The sequence below is a fragment of the Scardinius erythrophthalmus genome (genome assembly GCF_964197995.2).
Source record: "Scardinius erythrophthalmus genome assembly, chromosome: 19".
In the NCBI taxonomy this organism is placed as follows: domain Eukaryota; kingdom Metazoa; phylum Chordata; class Actinopteri; order Cypriniformes; family Leuciscidae; genus Scardinius; species Scardinius erythrophthalmus.
Window position 1 is genome coordinate 27,124,369 of NC_138239.1, and position 19,056 is coordinate 27,143,424.

Consider the following 19,056-nt stretch of genomic DNA (forward strand, 5'->3'; position numbering starts at 1 on the left):
ATTGCAAAACACGTTGCTCGTACATCTCATTTGGAAGAAAAAATTAATATGAATTAAACCTTGTCTGCATATTAATTCATATCATTTGTGTGATTAAATATTTCAAACTGTCTGCAAAAACTAGGCACTATTAATTTTTCCATAAAACATTCATTTCAATTGTCAAACTGCCGCTGGCAAAAGAAAGCGAGAGAAAAAAAAACACTTAAAGAGGTATGTCAATTTTAAGTCACTTTATGAATTACAGCTCGAGTGCTTTTGCATGCTAATATAAGCAGAGAGACCTGGAATAAATGACTACCTATTTGAGTCCTTGATTATTTTTCATTTCTCATGTTGAACTTGATAAACATTTTTTTTTTTTTTTTTTTTTCAGGAGGGGTTGGATGAATATTAAGTCTTTCAAAATTAACAGAAGTTCTGTTAAACAAGCTCTCATGAGTCTGGGATGGATTTGCAAACATGTTTCACAGTTTAATTTTTTAATATTATATTATTGCTGTTTGCTAAAGGAACCTTCAATAGTATTATTGCGCATCCTTAAGGATTAGCGACTATGAAAGTCTCTTATGCTCACTAAAGCTTCTTTTTATTTAATGAAAAATACAGCAAAATAGTACCACTGTGAAATATATTATTACTACTCAAAATAAGTGTTTTCTATTAGAATATATTTTAAAATGTAATTTATTTCTGTGATGCAAAGCTGAATTTTCAGCATCATTACTCCAGTCTTCAGTGTCACATGATCCTTCAGAAATTATTCTAATGTGATGATTTGTTGCTCAAGAAACATATCTGATTATTATCAAAGTTGAAAACACTTGTGCTGCTTAATATTTTGTGGAAATCTTATTTAATTATTGGACGAATAGAAAGTTCTTGTATTGAATTGTAAGATCTCATTGTTGTCTTTTGATTTGTTCAATGCATCTTTACATTTATATATATATAAAACTTTACTGTACTATAACTTTTATAACTTATATATATATATATATATATATAACAGGATGAACCATAATACTTCAAGAACGAAAGCGAAAAGCTTAACAAGACTTCTTGACCCAAACTTCCCTTGCACCCTAAAAATCTCAATTTACAGCATGTCAAACTTATAACTCTATCACAGTGCGGCTAAACGTACATCAAACCTTAAGAAGTCCGATTTAATTTCACAATTTCTTAACTAACGTCAAATTTGGAGTGAACTCTACTTTTAAAGTCTGCACTTATAACACAGAGGTGGCCGGGCCTTGCTCTCCTCCAAAACTTCGGCTGCCACCTCCTGAAATTTCATTTTCCCCAGAAATAACCCCGGGTCACTTTTTAAGCATGGGGACTTTGATATACCTAAGACTGCTCCATATGCATGGCTGGGTGGCGTAGTGTGGCATGGCTGCTTTTAACATATGCCAGCGAACAGAAACCGGGCCCTCCCTCTCCCCCTCCTTCTCAGCGTGCCGTGCTCAGCGCAGAGCAAGGGGTGAAATAACTGCCCCGGGGCAGACAAGCTGTCTCTAAGGAGTCTCCGATAAGAGTCCTGCCTGCCTTATACATACATACATATGACCGTGGAGGAATATGCCACAGACAGCTGGCAGGAATACACTCTGCCCGGCCGCTGCGAGAGGGACGGGTGCAGATACTGCAAACTCTTCGGGCCATGGAGGAGGTCCCCAACAAGTCGATAAACCGGTAAAGAGGATGCGTGTGGAAATTCTGACCCAAAAAAATATGAGTAAATGTTAGAGCACCGTGGTTGTTAACCCCAGGGCGATTTTTACAAGGTTAGTTACAGGATTAGACTGGCTAGTGAGAAATAACATGGTCTAATCAGGGGCAGGGACTTTCAGGGCGTTTTCACACTTGCTTCGTTTAAGGTGTCTGAGAGAGCTTCACAAAACTCCAAATGAACTCCAACCCCTTTATTAAAGTAAACCGAACTCGGCTCAACTCAAGAGCCTGCCGATTCAATTTGCATTGCGTATTATTAAAATACTATACCACTACTAAAAAAAATACAGAGTCCAAAAGGTCTTTTCAGTTTTAAGCAAAATTAGGGCTCAAAGATGTTGTGAAAATCAAGTTTGTTTATATGTCTGTGTGGTGTATTTAACATGCTTTAAGACAAACCATAATGCAAATCCATCAGTCAACACCATTGCTGAGTATTTTCTTTTTTCTTAAAACTTGTCACAAACCTGCAACCAATCCCGTCAATAAGCGTGCGGAGCTTTTTCTATCATTATTTCTGGATCCTGATTTTTAGAAGGCAGCTGTCTTTAGCAACACATTATTAGCTGTTTCATAACGTAGTCAAGCCAAAGGCTAATTATATCAATTATCACTATGTGTCGACTTGCATTATATATAGCCTAAAAAGTGCAAAGTAAGCAAAGACAGCTCCCTTTAAAATCACTAAAAAGCTGTTACTCATCTCAGTTCGTGATCTCACAAAGTTCAGTTATAATCAATGAAGCTGTCTACACTGCACAATGAATCTCTTATTTACATTGTGTCTAATGAGAGGATTTGTGAGCGTGCATAACTATATATTACTGGAATATATTACTGTATAAATTTTCTCTTAGAAATAAAAGTAAAAAAAATCTTAAAAGTAAAATAAAAGCTCGTCTGTATTATTATTGAATGACGATTCTTTGTTGGCCTTCTCAAAGCTGCAAAAAATGAATTGGCTTGCCGGTCTGATGTCTGCAAAACAACCTGCAATACTGGCTCCAACCACACACCCTGGATATTTACAAGTGGTTGACACTACTCCAGGACATTATAATGTTGGAAATATCCACAGCTCAGGTGAATTTTGCTCAAATCTCAACATTAAAGATCTGGACTACAGCTGCTGAGAAGTATATTGCACATAACAATGAGAAGGAGTGAACACCCTTATCTGATTGTTTTTCTTTTTGTATTCCTGTAATTTATGTTTCATAATCACAATTCCTGTGACTTAGCTTTTCAGTGATATTATCTACCTAGTATGTATCCCACTGTAAAGAGGCTGCGGGGTTAAGCATGGTGCGAGAGGGGTGGTGGGTTGGGATATTGAATTATCACATGTTTTTATGTTCACAAACTGGCTTGTTTATTGTTAATAGTCAAATTAAAGTAAAAAGTTAAATAAAAGCTCAAATAAATAATATATCCATCAATATCTAATATATATAATATATATAACTAAAAAATAAAATGTCTTTACTGTCAAAAATAAAAGTTAAAAATGTTTAAAAATGTTAAAAGTAGTGTAAGCAAAAATTCCATTAGTCAAATCAAATTAACGTAAAATTACTAACAACATAAACTAACATAAATAATCAGTATATCAAATTATAAATATATAAAAATAAAATATATCAGATTAAATAAAAAATAAAAGTGGACTTACAACTGGCCACAAGTAAAATCCAAGATTGAAAAAAAGAGATCCACATTTATAGAAGAGTGTGAATGCAAATAAAATAAAATAAAATAAAATAAAATAAAATAAAATAAAATAAAATAAAATTAAATTAAATTAAATTAAATTAAATTAAATTAAATTAAATTAAATTAAATTAAATTAAATTAAAGAAAGTGGGTTGACAGGTGGTCACAAGTACAATAGGTTTAAAAAGAGAGATCAGAGTCCACTTTTACGTCCTGGTAGGTGTGAATGCAAAGTTACTGGCCAAATGTTCTTTATTACATTTTTGGTCTACTTAAATGGGTCACAGCTTAAATGCTGTAGAAAGTCATCCACTAACCTTAGAACAGTTAGTGCTGCATTAAAATGGAGAACAACACCACTGCATTTATTTACATTCACAATCCCACTGGTCTTTGACATTCTGTCTAATCTAAATAACTGGATGGCAGGTGTCTATACGGGTAAAGCAGGGTTTAGTGCTCACATATTTGATTTCAAAATAAGAACGAGTCAATGCAATAGGCAGCAAATGGATGCAATCCCTTTCTATAGGTGGATAAATCTCACTAGGAAAAGAACGAAGATGAGTCACAGCCTGACATCGGATCAGAGAATTCCCACAGCGAATATGATGGCACAAATGAACTCTTCACTGCACACACCTGGTCAACAAATATTACCCATGAATCCCTACACATATGAAGGACATATGAAGTCCGCCTGTCATCTATCCTTTCCTCATGTCTTGTGACATTTAGGCGATTTACACAGTCACGTGTACCTCACTGCGGTATATGTTAGTGCAGATATGAAAGAATGTCTCCGTCTAGCAGAGAGACTGGCGGATTTGAGCGTGACAATTTTCACTTCTAAGAAACATGCAATTGAGAGTGGATTGTTGGTGCTTCATGCTGTTAATGATTGCCTCTCTCCCCACTTTTGTCTATGTGATGTTCCCCCTACAGTTTAATTAGAGGCGAATAACTGAATTAGACAGGATTCCCTCAGGATTGCCATTTGACCAGCATCCAGCAATGTTAAAACTTTATGGTCTTGAGAAAATAATTCAGACGGCACAATGCGACGGCAAGACGTGGGTGCGAACATATGTTTGCAGCTATAATAACAAACCGTTATGGCTGTCGAGAGAGATGTGGCCTGCTTTGTACACACCTTAATGGCATTCTAGGGACAGACTTAGTGTCTGGGTAAGGCGGTATATATTACTCCTCTGACGGCACGCATTGCTCATTTGTGAGCCGTTTTTTAACCAAAGCAAATTAATGACCGCAAACGACACCTGTTGTGGTGAAGCATTAGGAATTAATAGCAAAGAGGGGGGCTTGTCATTGAAAAGAGCGCCTTGACAGCAGTTTCCAAATATTGTTTAGTCAGTGAAACAGGGATCTGAAAGTGATATGAATTCCCTGATCCTCCATTAAGATGAATCTATGGGCCATGTGGTGACCTGAGACAGGTTCTTTAAAGCATTTGTTTGAGTACTTGACCTGCGTCAAAGCACGCAGTATCCTTCAGTAAAGTTAAACATAAACTTTGATGTCTGATGCAATTATACTATGTTAGTATAAGAAAAGTAAATGAAGATCTATAAATCAAAACTTTAGTTTACATTAAAGTTCAGCTTTAAAATAATATTTTGGATTATTTTCAATAATGTCTATAAAGCAATATATTCTGACCAAAGCATTTCTGTATAGAGTAAAATATATATATATATATTTTAAAATGTAATTTATTCCTGTGATCAAAGCTGAATTTTCAGCATCATTACTCCAGTCTTCAGTGTCACATGATCCTTCAGAAATCATTCTAATATGCTGATTTGCAGCTCAAGAAACATTTATTATTATTATCAAGATTGAAAACAATGTTGTCCTGCTTAATATTTCTGTGGAAACCAGACTGTAAAAAGTGATCAGTTGACTTAAAAAAATTGAGGAAACCCGTTGCCTTAAAATTATTAAGTAAATAAACTTCATGCTTAATCGAAAAGACACATACTGTATGGTTTGATCTAGGCTCAAGATCCCACATAGACTCATATTCACAACACCTGCCCTCGACCTACAGGATCCGCCCTGATTCAGACAGAGAGAGATTTGTGGCTCCTTGTGTGACCTTCCCACAATCCTGTGGCCTGTCTCTAATTAGGCAATGCATCCGATCATCATTAACAGCTCTCAGATAATGAATCACTCACCCCTCTCTCTCTTAATTCGCTGTAACCAAGCGGCTAATGGCTGTCAACGCTGACTGATCACACTGATTGTGGTGATTTCTAATTGCAACAAAACAATTTAAAAGCACCCCGATTATTTATGTCGGTGCCCACAAACTAGAAACAAGTAGGGCCTGTTCACATTAAGTTTGTTCAGAATACCACCTACTGTTTTTGAAAGAAAGTAGGATGCAGACTATACTGTAAGTATTCTGTATGCATTGAATGAAATGCTAAATTTGCAAAAATGGGCAGTAAACAGCCAAAGCACACTGCATGGAATACTGCATCCCACAATGCAATGGGCTCAACTTGACCTTCTATGACATTTCTTTGCGAAAGCTCAAACGTGCTGCGTAACACATGAGAATGAACCTCATCGATCCTTGCAGAAGCTCAAACGTGCTGCGTAACATGAGAATGAACCTCATTGGTTCTTGTGGAAGCTCAAACGTGCTGCGTAACATGATAATAAACCTCATTGGTTCTTGCGAAAGCTCAAACGTGCTGCGTAACATGAGAGTGAACCTCATTGGTTCTTGCTGAAGCTCAAACGTGCTGCATAACACATGAGAATGAACCTCATCGATCCTTGCAGAAGCTCAAACGTGCTGCGTAACATGAGAATGAACCTCATTGGTTCTTGCTGAAGCTCAAACGTGCTGCGTAACACGATAATGAACCTCATTGGTTCTTGCAAAAGCTCAAATGTGCTGCGTAACACGATAATAAACCTCATTGGTTCTTGCGAAAGCTCAAACGTGCTGCGTAACACGAGAACGAACCTCACTGGTTCTTGCGGAAGCTCAAACGTGCTGCGTAACATGAGAATGAACCTCATTGGTTCTTGCGGTAACTCAAACGTGCTGCGTAACACAAGAATGAACCTCATTGGTTCTTGCAGAAGCTCAAACGTGCTGCGTAACGAGAATGAACCTCATTGGTTCTTGCTGAAGCTCAAACGTGCTGCGTAACATGAGAATGAACCTCATTGGTTCTTGCAGAAGCTCAAACGTGCTGCGTTACACGAGAATGAACCTCATTGGTTCTTGCAGAAGCTCAAACGTGCTGCGTAACGAGAATGAACCTCATTGGTTCTTGCGAAAGCTCAAACGTGCTGCGTAACATGAGAGTGAACCTCATTGGTTCTTGCAGAAGCTCAAACGTGCTGCGTAACATGAGAATGAACCTCATTGGTTCTTGCGGAAGCTCAAACGTGCTGCGTAACATGAGAATGAACCTCATTGGTTCTTGCGAAAGCTCAAACGTGCTGCGTAACATGAGAGTGAACCTCATTGGTTCTTGCTGAAGCTCAAACGTGCTGCGTAACATGAGAATGAACCTCATTGGTTCTTGCGGAAGCTCAAACGTGCTGCGTAACATGAGAATGAACCTCACTGGTTCTTGCTGAAGCTCAAACGTGCTGCGTAACGAGAATGAACCTCATTGGTTCTTGCTGAAGCTCAAACGTGCTGCGTAACGAGAATGAACCTCATTGGTTCTTGCTGAAGCTCAAACGTGCTGCGTAACATGAGAATGAACCTCATTGGTTCTTGCAGAAGCTCAAACGTGCTGCGTTACACGAGAATGAACCTCATTGGTTCTTGCAGAAGCTCAAACGTGCTGCGTAACGAGAATGAACCTCATTGGTTCTTGCGAAAGCTCAAACGTGCTGCGTAACATGAGAGTGAACCTCATTGGTTCTTGCGGAAGCTCAAACGTGCTGCGTAACATGAGAGTGAACCTCATTGGTTCTTGCAGAAGCTCAAACGTGCTGCGTAACATGAGAATGAACCTCATTGGTTCTTGCAGAAGCTCAAACGTGCTGCGTAACGAGAATGAACCTCATTGGTTCTTGTGGAAGCTCAAACGTGCTGCGTAACATGAGAATGAACCTCATTGGTTCTTGCTGAAGCTCAGCTGTGCTGCGTAACACAAGAATGAACCTCATTGGTTCTTGTGGAAGCTCAAACGTGCTGCGTAACATGAGAATGAACCTCATTGGTTCTTGCTGAAGCTCAGCTGTGCTGCGTAACACGAGAATGAACCTCATTGGTTCTTGCTGAAGCTCAAACGTGCTGCGTAACACGAGAATGAACCTCATTGGTTCTTGCTGAAGCTCAAACGTGCTGCGTAACACGAGAATGAACCTCATTGGTTCTTGCGGAAGCTCAAACGTGCTGCGTAACATGAGAATGAACCTCATTGGTTCTTGCGGTAACTCAAACGTGCTGCGTAACATGAGAATGAACCTCATTGGTTCTTGCTGAAGCTCAAACGTGCTGCGTAACATGAGAATGAACCTCATTGGTTCTTGCGGAAGCTCAAACGTGCTGCGTAACATGAGAATGAACCTCATTGGTTCTTGCGGTAACTCAAACGTGCTGCGTAACATGAGAATGAACCTCATTGGTTCTTGCGGAAGCTCAAATGTGCTGCGTAACACGAGAACGAACCTCATTGGTTCTTGCGGAAGCTCAAATGTGCTGCGTAACACGAGAATGAACCTCATTGGTTCTTGCGGAAGCTCAAACGTGCTGCGTAACATGAGAATGAACCTCATTGGTTCTTGTGGAAGCTCAAACGTGCTGCGTAACATGATAATAAACCTCATTGGTTCTTGCGAAAGCTCAAACGTGCTGCGTAACATGAGAGTGAACCTCATTGGTTCTTGCTGAAGCTCAAACGTGCTGCATAACACATGAGAATGAACCTCATCGATCCTTGCAGAAGCTCAAACGTGCTGCGTAACATGAGAATGAACCTCATTGGTTCTTGCTGAAGCTCAAACGTGCTGCGTAACACGATAATGAACCTCATTGGTTCTTGCAAAAGCTCAAATGTGCTGCGTAACACGATAATAAACCTCATTGGTTCTTGTGAAAGCTCAAACGTGCTGCGTAACACGAGAACGAACCTCACTGGTTCTTGCGGAAGCTCAAACGTGCTGCGTAACACGAGAACGAACCTCATTGGTTCTTGCGGAAGCTCAAACGTGCTGCGTAACATGAGAATGAACCTCATTGGTTCTTGCGGTAACTCAAACGTGCTGCGTAACACAAGAATGAACCTCATTGGTTCTTGCAGAAGCTCAAACGTGCTGCATAACGAGAATGAACCTCATTGGTTCTTGCAGAAGCTCAAACGTGCTGCGTAACGAGAATGAACCTCATTGGTTCTTGCTGAAGCTCAAACGTGCTGCGTAACATGAGAATGAACCTCATTGGTTCTTGCAGAAGCTCAAACGTGCTGCGTTACACGAGAATGAACCTCATTGGTTTTTGCAGAAGCTCAAACGTGCTGCGTAACATGAGAGTGAACCTCATTGGTTCTTGCAGAAGCTCAAACGTGCTGCGTAACAAGAATGAACCTCATTGGTTCTTGCGAAAGCTCAAACGTGCTGCGTAACATGAGAGTGAACCTCATTGGTTCTTGCAGAAGCTCAAACGTGCTGCGTAACGAGAATGAACCTCATTGGTTCTTGCGGAAGCTCAAACGTGCTGCGTAACATGAGAATGAACCTCACTGGTTCTTGCTGAAGCTCAAACGTGCTGCGTAACGAGAATGAACCTCATTGGTTCTTGCTGAAGCTCAAACGTGCTGCGTAACGAGAATGAACCTCATTGGTTCTTGCTGAAGCTCAAACGTGCTGCGTAACATGAGAATGAACCTCATTGGTTCTTGCAGAAGCTCAAACGTGCTGCGTTACACGAGAATGAACCTCATTGGTTCTTGCAGAAGCTCAAACGTGCTGCGTAACATGAGAGTGAACCTCATTGGTTCTTGCAGAAGCTCAAACGTGCTGCGTAACGAGAATGAACCTCATTGGTTCTTGCAGAAGCTCAAACGTGCTGCGTAACGAGAATGAACCTCATTGGTTCTTGCTGAAGCTCAAACGTGCTGCGTAACATGAGAATGAACCTCATTGGTTCTTGCAGAAGCTCAAACGTGCTGCGTTACACGAGAATGAACCTCATTGGTTCTTGCAGAAGCTCAAACGTGCTGCGTAACATGAGAGTGAACCTCATTGGTTCTTGCAGAAGCTCAAACGTGCTGCGTAACGAGAATGAACCTCATTGGTTCTTGCGAAAGCTCAAACGTGCTGCGTAACATGAGAGTGAACCTCATTGGTTCTTGCAGAAGCTCAAACGTGCTGCGTAACGAGAATGAACCTCATTGGTTCTTGCGGAAGCTCAAACGTGCTGCGTAACATGAGAATGAACCTCACTGGTTCTTGCTGAAGCTCAAACGTGCTGCGTAACGAGAATGAACCTCATTGGTTCTTGCTGAAGCTCAAACGTGCTGCGTAACGAGAATGAACCTCATTGGTTCTTGCTGAAGCTCAAACGTGCTGCGTAACATGAGAATGAACCTCATTGGTTCTTGCAGAAGCTCAAACGTGCTGCGTTACACGAGAATGAACCTCATTGGTTCTTGCAGAAGCTCAAACGTGCTGCGTAACGAGAATGAACCTCATTGGTTCTTGCGAAAGCTCAAACGTGCTGCGTAACATGAGAATGAACCTCATTGGTTCTTGCTGAAGCTCAAACGTGCTGCGTAACATGAGAGTGAACCTCATTGGTTCTTGCAGAAGCTCAAACGTGCTGCGTAACATGAGAATGAACCTCATTGGTTCTTGCTGAAGCTCAGCTGTGCTGCGTAACATGAGAATGAACCTCATTGGTTCTTGCGGTAACTCAAACGTGCTGCGTAACACAAGAATGAACCTCATTGGTTCTTGCAGAAGCTCAAACGTGCTGCGTAACGAGAATGAACCTCATTGGTTCTTGCAGAAGCTCAAACGTGCTGCGTAACATGAGAATGAACCTCATTGGTTCTTGCAGAAGCTCAAACGTGCTGCGTAACATGAGAATGAACCTCATTGGTTCTTGCAGAAGCTCAAACGTGCTGCGTAACAAGAATGAACCTCATTGGTTCTTGCGAAAGCTCAAACGTGCTGCGTAACATGAGAGTGAACCTCATTGGTTCTTGCGGAAGCTCAAACGTGCTGCGTAACGAGAATGAACCTCATTGGTTCTTGCTGAAGCTCAAACGTGCTGCGTAACACGAGAATTAACCTCATTGGTTCTTGCTGAAGCTCAGCTGTGCTGCGTAACACGAGAATTAACCTCATTGGTTCTTGCTGAAGCTCAAACGTGCTGCCTAACATGAGAATGAACCTCATTGGTTCTTGCTGAAGCTCAGCTGTGCTGCGTAACACGAGAATGAACCTCATTGGTTTTTGCTGAAGCTCAAACGTGCTGCCTAACATGAGAATGAACCTCATTGGTTCTTGCTGAAGCTCAGCTGTGCTGCGTAACACGAGAATGAACCTCATTGGTTCTTGTGGAAGCTCAAACGTGCTGCGTAACATGAGAATGAACCTCATTGGTTCTTGCTGAAGCTCAGCTGTGCTGCGTAACACGAGAATGAACCTCATTGGTTCTTGCTGAAGCTCAAACGTGCTGCGTAACACGAGAATGAACCTCATTGGTTCTTGCTGAAGCTCAAACGTGCTGCGTAACACGAGAATGAACCTCATTGGTTCTTGCGGAAGCTCAAACGTGCTGCGTAACATGAGAATGAACCTCATTGGTTCTTGCGGTAACTCAAACGTGCTGCGTAACATGAGAATGAACCTCATTGGTTCTTGCGGAAGCTCAAATGTGCTGCGTAACACGAGAACGAACCTCATTGGTTCTTGCGGAAGCTCAAATGTGCTGCGTAACACGAGAATGAACCTCATTGGTTCTTGCGGAAGCTCAAACGTGCTGCGTAACATGAGAATGAACCTCATTGGTTCTTGCGGAAGCTCAAATGTGCTGCGTAACACGAGAATGAACCTCATTGGTTCTTGCGGTAACTCAAACGTGCTGCGTAACATGAGAATGAACCTCATTGGTTCTTGCAGAAGCTCAAATGTGCTGCGTAACACAAGAATGAACCTCATTGGTTCTTGCAGAAGCTCAAACGTGCTGCGTAACGAGAATGAACCTCATTGGTTCTTGCAGAAGCTCAAACGTGCTGCGTAACATGAGAGTGAACCTCATTGGTTCTTGCAGAAGCTCAAACGTGCTGCGTAACGAGAATGAACCTCATTGGTTCTTGCAGAAGCTCAAACGTGCTGCGTAACATGAGAGTGAACCTCATTGGTTCTTGCGAAAGCTCAAACGTGCTGCGTAACGAGAATAAACCTCATTGGTTCTTGCAGAAGCTCAAACGTGCTGCGTAACGAGAATGAACCTCATTGGTTCTTACAGAAGCTCAAACGTGCTGCGTAACGAGAATGAACCTCATTGGTTCTTACAGAAGCTCAAACGTGCTGCGTAACGAGAATGAACCTCATTGGTTCTTGCAGAAGCTCAAACGTGCTGCGTAACATGAGAGTGAACCTCATTGGTTCTTGCGGAAGCTCAAACGTGCTGCGTAACGAGAATGAACCTCATTGGTTCTTGCTGAAGCTCGAACGTGCTGCGTAACACGAGAATTAACCTCATTGGTTCTTGCGAAAGCTCAAACATGCTGCATAACAAGAATGAACCTCATTGGTTCGCGTACGTCAAGCAAACATGCTTGAGCATCCGTTTACCATATCTAGTGTGTGCGTTGATGAATGTTTGAATGATAAAATTAAATCTGTTCATCATATAAAGCGATCAAATCTCTTCAGAAAATTTTGACTAAACTGCCTAATTTCTAGGCCTGGCTAGACTTCAGATTTTTACAGCAAATACTCTGCACTATACTAGTATTCCATTTTAAGCACTGCCATGGATTATTTTGCATATTTAATGCACTTTTGTGTAACATTTTGTAAACATTTCGCAAATAATCAAAGAGAATGATTAATACAGAAGTGTTTTATTCATACTAATGTACTGCATCCTGCTGAAATAGAAAAAGTAGTATCTTAATATGCTATTCCAAACATAACCACGGACCATCTGAGCAGTTAAAGGAGAAGGGAAAAAGACAGAAGAAAGAGAACCAGAGAGAGAAATATTAGGCCCTGGCGTTCCTGTTTTCTGCAGATGAAGCAGAAGAGATTACGGAGCAGAGGAGAAAGGGAGATTGCGCCCTGGCGATGCCGACGCTCCCGGGGGAAATCCAACTGAGATCACGCTGTTCCTAAAGCTGCTGTTCTCGCACACGCCACACAGAAACACAAACACGCCTCTCGGTTCCCGCCAGGCCTCGCTCTCAGCGCGCGGCACACAAACACGCCACCTAATTGGAGTGCAATTACCCAATCACAATTGACAATTAAACAATGAGAAATTGGTCTCCCAAATAACTATGTCTGCAATTACACATTAAGTGTGAAGTATAAATTGAGTCTAGCACGTTGCCTCTAAAGCATAATTGTGTGTGTTTGCGGGAGCTATGAAACGTCTCATGCTCATTTACAGACAGAAAATTCTCATTCGCATCACGCCAATGGCGTGTCCCCTCCCCTATTTCCTCCCTGAAAGGAATGTCTCCCTGCAGAGCCTTTCCTCGAGCCGTTTCTTATGGAAATACGCGCCGCTCCTCCGCAGCGGAGCTTGGCCCTGTTTGTTTATTTTGCTGATCGAGCAGAGCATGGCCACGGGCTACCAGAAAGGAACTGAGAGCCGCAGACAGATGGAACGACTCAGGCTCGGGACACGGGGCTGTTACGGGCTTGACGGTGTCACGTTCGGCTGTACCTTGGGGCTGTCGTGATGACTGTGAGTTTCCCGCTCTTCCTCGTCCCTCTCGCTGGACAGGATGTGGGTTTTGATGGCATCCAGTGTGCGCAGCATCCAGTTGTGCTGACGGCGGATCTGTCTCTGCAGCTCCTGCCACTGGTGGGATATCATATGGAGTATGTCCCGCAGCCCTGTGAGCACACATAAAGAGATACGGTCACACAGAACGCCATTTTGCGGTTAAAAAAAACGTGAGACACGGGTCAATGGAAGAGAGGCCTTTTTTAAAAGTTCAACTTCTTGTAACTTGAGTGCCGTGTTTTTAGAATGCCATATCATGCACAAGATGGTGCAAAAGACACGAGACGCAAGCACAACTACGGCCTACTCTAGTGCATGTTTACATGGAAAAACTACGGAAAAGCAGCGCAGTGGAATTCAAAAAGGCGTTCTGTGTGAACGGTTTCTAAAACTCAATGCACACGTTATAAATGCAATGGTGTAGCGGTTAAAGGTCTGCAATCCAAAGACTCAATATGTTCAAACTTGAAAAAGAGGAGATTGTAAACTTAACTAAAAGGTCTGTTCCTCTAAATCACTAATTAAGAATGATATAATCTAAATGTACTAGTTATTTCATTTGAGCATCATCTAAATACAAATTAAATAATAAAAAGCACTAAAATAGATAAAAAAATACTGAAGTAATATACAGTACAACCATGAAAATCAGTAAACAGTGCGCAAATGAACACAGATCTTAATTATTTACTGCACACATTGTGTATCTTCAAAATGGCATGATACTAATCCTTTTTGAATGAATAGTAGTATGTATACTGTGCAAAGTATGCATTTTTTTTATCCCAATGCGCACCGTGTGAAAAAGCGAATACCACAATTCAATGAGTTTGACCTTCTATTTGCTTCTATTTTTTTGTGTGTGATAAATAAACTGGAGCTGATATCAGCCACTTTTTTTGCAGTCATCAAAAAAACTGCAAACACTTTTTATCATATACCAACTGTATCATCTGGCAAAAGACTAGCTTATACTGATGAACTAAAAATTCAAAACTAAAAAAACTATTTATTTACATAAATTAAACCACGTAAACATTTTTTTACCAGTCCACTTCATGTTGTGCCTTAACTTAACTTAACAAGAATATTGGCTTAAGAATATTGGATATGGATACAAATCATTGTAACCCATGGCCTCTTATCCCTTACCGTCCTACTATCTATAAACAGACATTCTAAATATATGTGCACTTGCGTTCAAAAGTTTGGGGTTGTGAGATTTTTTTTGTTTGTTTGTTTTTGAAATAAGTCTTTTATTCTCACCAAGGCTGCATTTATTTAATAAAAAATACAGCAAGAGTAAAACTGTGAAATATATTATTACTGTTTATAATAACTGTTTTCTATTTAAATTTATATTAAACTTGAATTTATTCCTATGATGGCAAAGCTGAATTTTCAGCATCATTACTCCAGTCTTCACACATATTCCTTCAGAAATCATTCTAATATGCTGATTTGCTGCTCAAGAAACATTTCTGATTAATATTAATGTTGTGCTGCTTAATATTTTTGTGGAAACCGTGATACATGATGCTTTGATGAATAGAAAGTTCAAAAGAACAGCATTTATTTATAAAATATCTTACTGGGTAAAGATATTTCCACACAAAGTTGGGTTTAAAAAAAAACAATTTTTGAACTATTTATTTGGGAGATGATAACTGGATGCTAATCAATGAAATACTTATTGAGATCATCTAACAACAATGCGAATCTTGATGCACACCATTTCATATGCCATTTCAAATAGTAATATGCAGTAAACAAAATGTACTGCACATTATGCAGTTTGCTAGTATACCATTCTGAATACAGCCTGTTCCAGGCATATATGCACACCGCTAATGTCAGCCAATGGGCAGAACACCCACTTAAACCTACAGTGCGATGTTCCTGCCGTCCAGCCGGCCCGTCCCACACACACACATCCCCCTACAGTTGTTTTTAATGAGCCTTTAATGTGCTGTGATTTAACCATTTATCACGACTCGCCCCTTAATGATCCAACAGACGCACTTCGCTTTCTTTTTTCCCTCTTAAACTCAAACACATCACTAATAATAATGCTCATGGCATTATCATAATCACCACCATCATCTAAATCATTAAAACCAACCTCTGGTAAAAAAATAAAATATTGAACAAGTTAAATGATAATATCTTCCTCTCCGCTATTTAACAGATGGGGGGGGGGACAAGGCGTTTGATTTTCACGCTACTTGATGGTGGTGACCCGAGCCAGACCGCGAGTGTGTTTTCGCATCTGATGAGGACTTGAGCGTTGAGTTAATCCCTCAGTATTATGGGATGCTTCTATATTCAAAACCTATCATGTGTCCGCTGCGTCTTCACCGGCCACAATCAGCATCTCCGTCTGCAAACCCTATTTGTTCAAAGTAATTAAAAAGCATAAATTAAGATAAATGCGGTCGAGGCGGAAGTCGGGCTTCTGGAGTGTGACCCCGCATTGTGCCTGGATCAGGCCTCTCGTCGCAGCCGACGGCGTTCAGTGATGGAAGCTGCGACTCGTACCTGTGGAGTGACCAAAGTCTGCTGAGTTGCTAAGATACGAGACAATGATGGTCAAGGTGGGAAGTTGATAGGAGATTTGCTCCTAATCACAGAGCTGAAATTAAAGGGGAAAGCAAGAGTTTCTTGCTCTTTTGAAATGAGTACGTACTATAAGTGTCTACTATGTAGACTCAAAATGAGAAGTAAAAAACTTTTCTAATTAAATTCTAAATTTTCTAAATAAAATAGAATTATATCAGCATAACAATTTAAGTGGAAAGTTGAACTTGAAAATGTACATTCATTTCATAAAAGTCTTTGGTTTGTCATCTTTTGCTTTAATGACTGCAACACTGAAGGTGAAATCCAAAACCTGATGTTCTCTGGTATGATTTGAGAATGATCCAAAGAACATCTAGAGCTTTAATGGAAGAAAATCTAACCTTACGTTCAAAAAGTCACATGATCAATGACATGCATTTACAAGCATTTGATTAGTGACATAGTAATTGATTTTTTATTTGGTTTTTCAAGATCCTAAAAATCCAACAAGATTTTCAATGTGATCTCAGAATTTTGTCACACTGTCTGTTGCCTTCAAATAACCCAAAATATGGAAGTAGCAATGTATGATATATAACAAAACATTCATTAAAGCTCCAATATGTAACAATTTTGTATTAAAATTTCAAAAAATAACTTGCACAGTGTGATATATTTCCTCCAGTTGTGTACTTACAATATCTCAAAAGTCTCCAAAGATTTTTTATTTCAGAGAAATTCCGATTTTAAATAACTGTCCGTCCCGGAAAAGAAATGTCGCCTCTCAGTGACGCAATGTCCGCACTATCCTTTTTTTCCGGTGTGGACCATGTGATATTCCACCACACCGGAACATCACATGGTCAAATGTGGAAGTGGTGGTTATAGACTGTATGGTTATAGCTGTTATGGATCACGATTACTCTTTGGAAAGTATTAAAGTGCCAACAAAACGAAAGCATCCATATTCAGATACACGCAGACTGTGTGACAAACGGAGGAATAAAACCCGGATAAATATCGGCCATTTTTTTTTTATTGTATAAGTAACGTAATAGTTACAGTAAAGATGATTTTAATAGATATGAATTAATGACAAATAGCTGTAAGTTGTAACGGGATAATATAGCATAACATTTCAACATTTCATTAAAAACGACATCTCCCATCGTCACCTCCTTCATAGCGTCATCAAGCTTCGCCTTTGTTATTGTTGGAAACTGCGCCCACTTGTGGTCATTTTTTTACATATTGGAGCTTTAATTTACATTTACACTACCATTTAAAAGTTTGGGGTTAGTAAGTTTTAAATAATAATAATAATAATAATATTTTTAACAAGCAAGAGATTAATGTATATTGAAGTAAAGACATTTAATGTGTATACGTAAGACGGTTACAATATTACATTTATTCGATTTCGATTTCAAATAAATGCTTTTAAACTTTCTATTCATCAAGATTCCTAAACAAAATTATTATGATTTCCACAAAAATAATAAGCCACACAACGCTTTTCAAAGTGCTGTCAAATCAATTAATCATGATTAATCGCATTAACAAAAATTTTTTGTTATATATATATATATATATATAAACTAAAACTTTTATGTTAGATGTGATTAATCGCAATTAATTGATTTGACAGCACTAGTTTTAGTCATAAGAAGATAAGAAATGTTTTTTGAGCACCAAATCAGCATATTAGAATGATTTCTGAAGGATCATGTGACACTGAAAACATTTTAAAGTGTATTAAAAAAAGAAATCAGCTATTTCACATTGTAAGACTTCACAGTATTACTGTTTTACTGTATTTTTGATCAAATAAATGCAGCCTTTTGCTAAACACAAATGCTAAACTTTTGAACGATAATGTAAGAACTGTAGAATATGGTCCCTTTAAAATCAAAATGTTTACTATTTACTTTACTAAATACACATTTCTGGTCCTAATGATCCAAATGAGGCAAAATGTATAGACGGGCCCCTTTAAGAAGATCCCTATACGGAAGGTTGGGTTATAGTAAAGGTGCGAGAGAGCATGTTTGTGTTGGCAGGGAGCTGTTGTCATGCTGTGGCACCGCAGGACAGGACTGTCAGGGCATTATAAGGAACCGCTCCTGCCTCTGAGAACCATCTGCATATTTAATGGTAGCCGGCTTTACCCAGTGGAGACGAGACATACCAGCAGGGAGGTCAGCTGAGTGGATTTGTGCATTTGCCGAGCACTCGGTGAGACTCTTCAGGTGAATAATCACAGATATTGTAGAGGAACGAGTGACTGCAATGGCCTCTGACTCCTCAACTTGCTGTTCTTAATTCCCGCTCTCTTCATATACGGCTTTGGAAGTGCTCGGCTGGCCGCAGCACCTGCCTCTCCGCTTTATCCCAGAACTCAATTCAGCGGGCCGTGCGCCATTTGTAATGTATGTGAAAAGGCGTGCGCTCGGCGGTTCAGAAGCGGTTACTTGAGGATTTATAAATTCTGAAGGTCACTATGTTAATACAAACATTAATAATAAATGTGTGGCTCAGCAGAACTGTACCTGATTTGTGGGAGGTGATGAGTTCCAGGAGCTGCCGTCCCTTCTCCAGGAGACTGTCTTTCAGAGCGCTGTGACTGTCCACGTTGAGTTTGAAACTCTACACACACATGAACACAAAAACGACATGTCAGCGCAGGGGAAATAATCTTGTTCTCCTCCTTCACAGTTTCTGTCCTCTTCAGATTTTGCTCTCATCTTCCATTACAACATCTTCACACACATATGCAGGAAGCCTTTATTGTTCAAAGGTTGCTCTTTCATAGCTCGAGAGAGTTAATGGGTAAATCTCATAAAAAAAAAAGAAACACCCAGGTCTCAATTCACTATAAAATTAAAAGAAAAAAAAGAATAGATATTTTGCCTAAAGGAATTGAAGCCGGTTTCGGGAATATTAACTTTTTTTCGTTGTTTTCATGAAAATTAAGGACATTTTCCCCATTTAGACTCCTGAGCTATTAAAAGAGCAACCCATGAGCAATAAAATATTCATCAGGAATAAAATATAGAAGTAACAAAACTAGACAGCTC

General features: G+C 39.9%; 1 protein-coding gene across 2 annotated transcripts in view; it reads right to left on the reverse strand.

The window, feature by feature from the left end:
- akap6 (A kinase (PRKA) anchor protein 6) overlaps nucleotides 1-19,056 on the reverse strand; it is a 178,597-nt gene that overhangs the window by 92,347 nt on the left and 67,194 nt on the right. For both annotated transcript variants that reach the window (XM_081347605.1, XM_081347606.1), the window contains 2 exons: nucleotides 18,529-18,625; nucleotides 13,358-13,530 (listed from right to left, as the gene is read on the reverse strand). In XM_081347605.1, coding sequence (XP_081203731.1) covers nucleotides 13,358-13,530; nucleotides 18,529-18,625 — 270 coding nt within the window. The remainder of the gene's footprint in view (nucleotides 1-13,357; nucleotides 13,531-18,528; nucleotides 18,626-19,056) is intronic.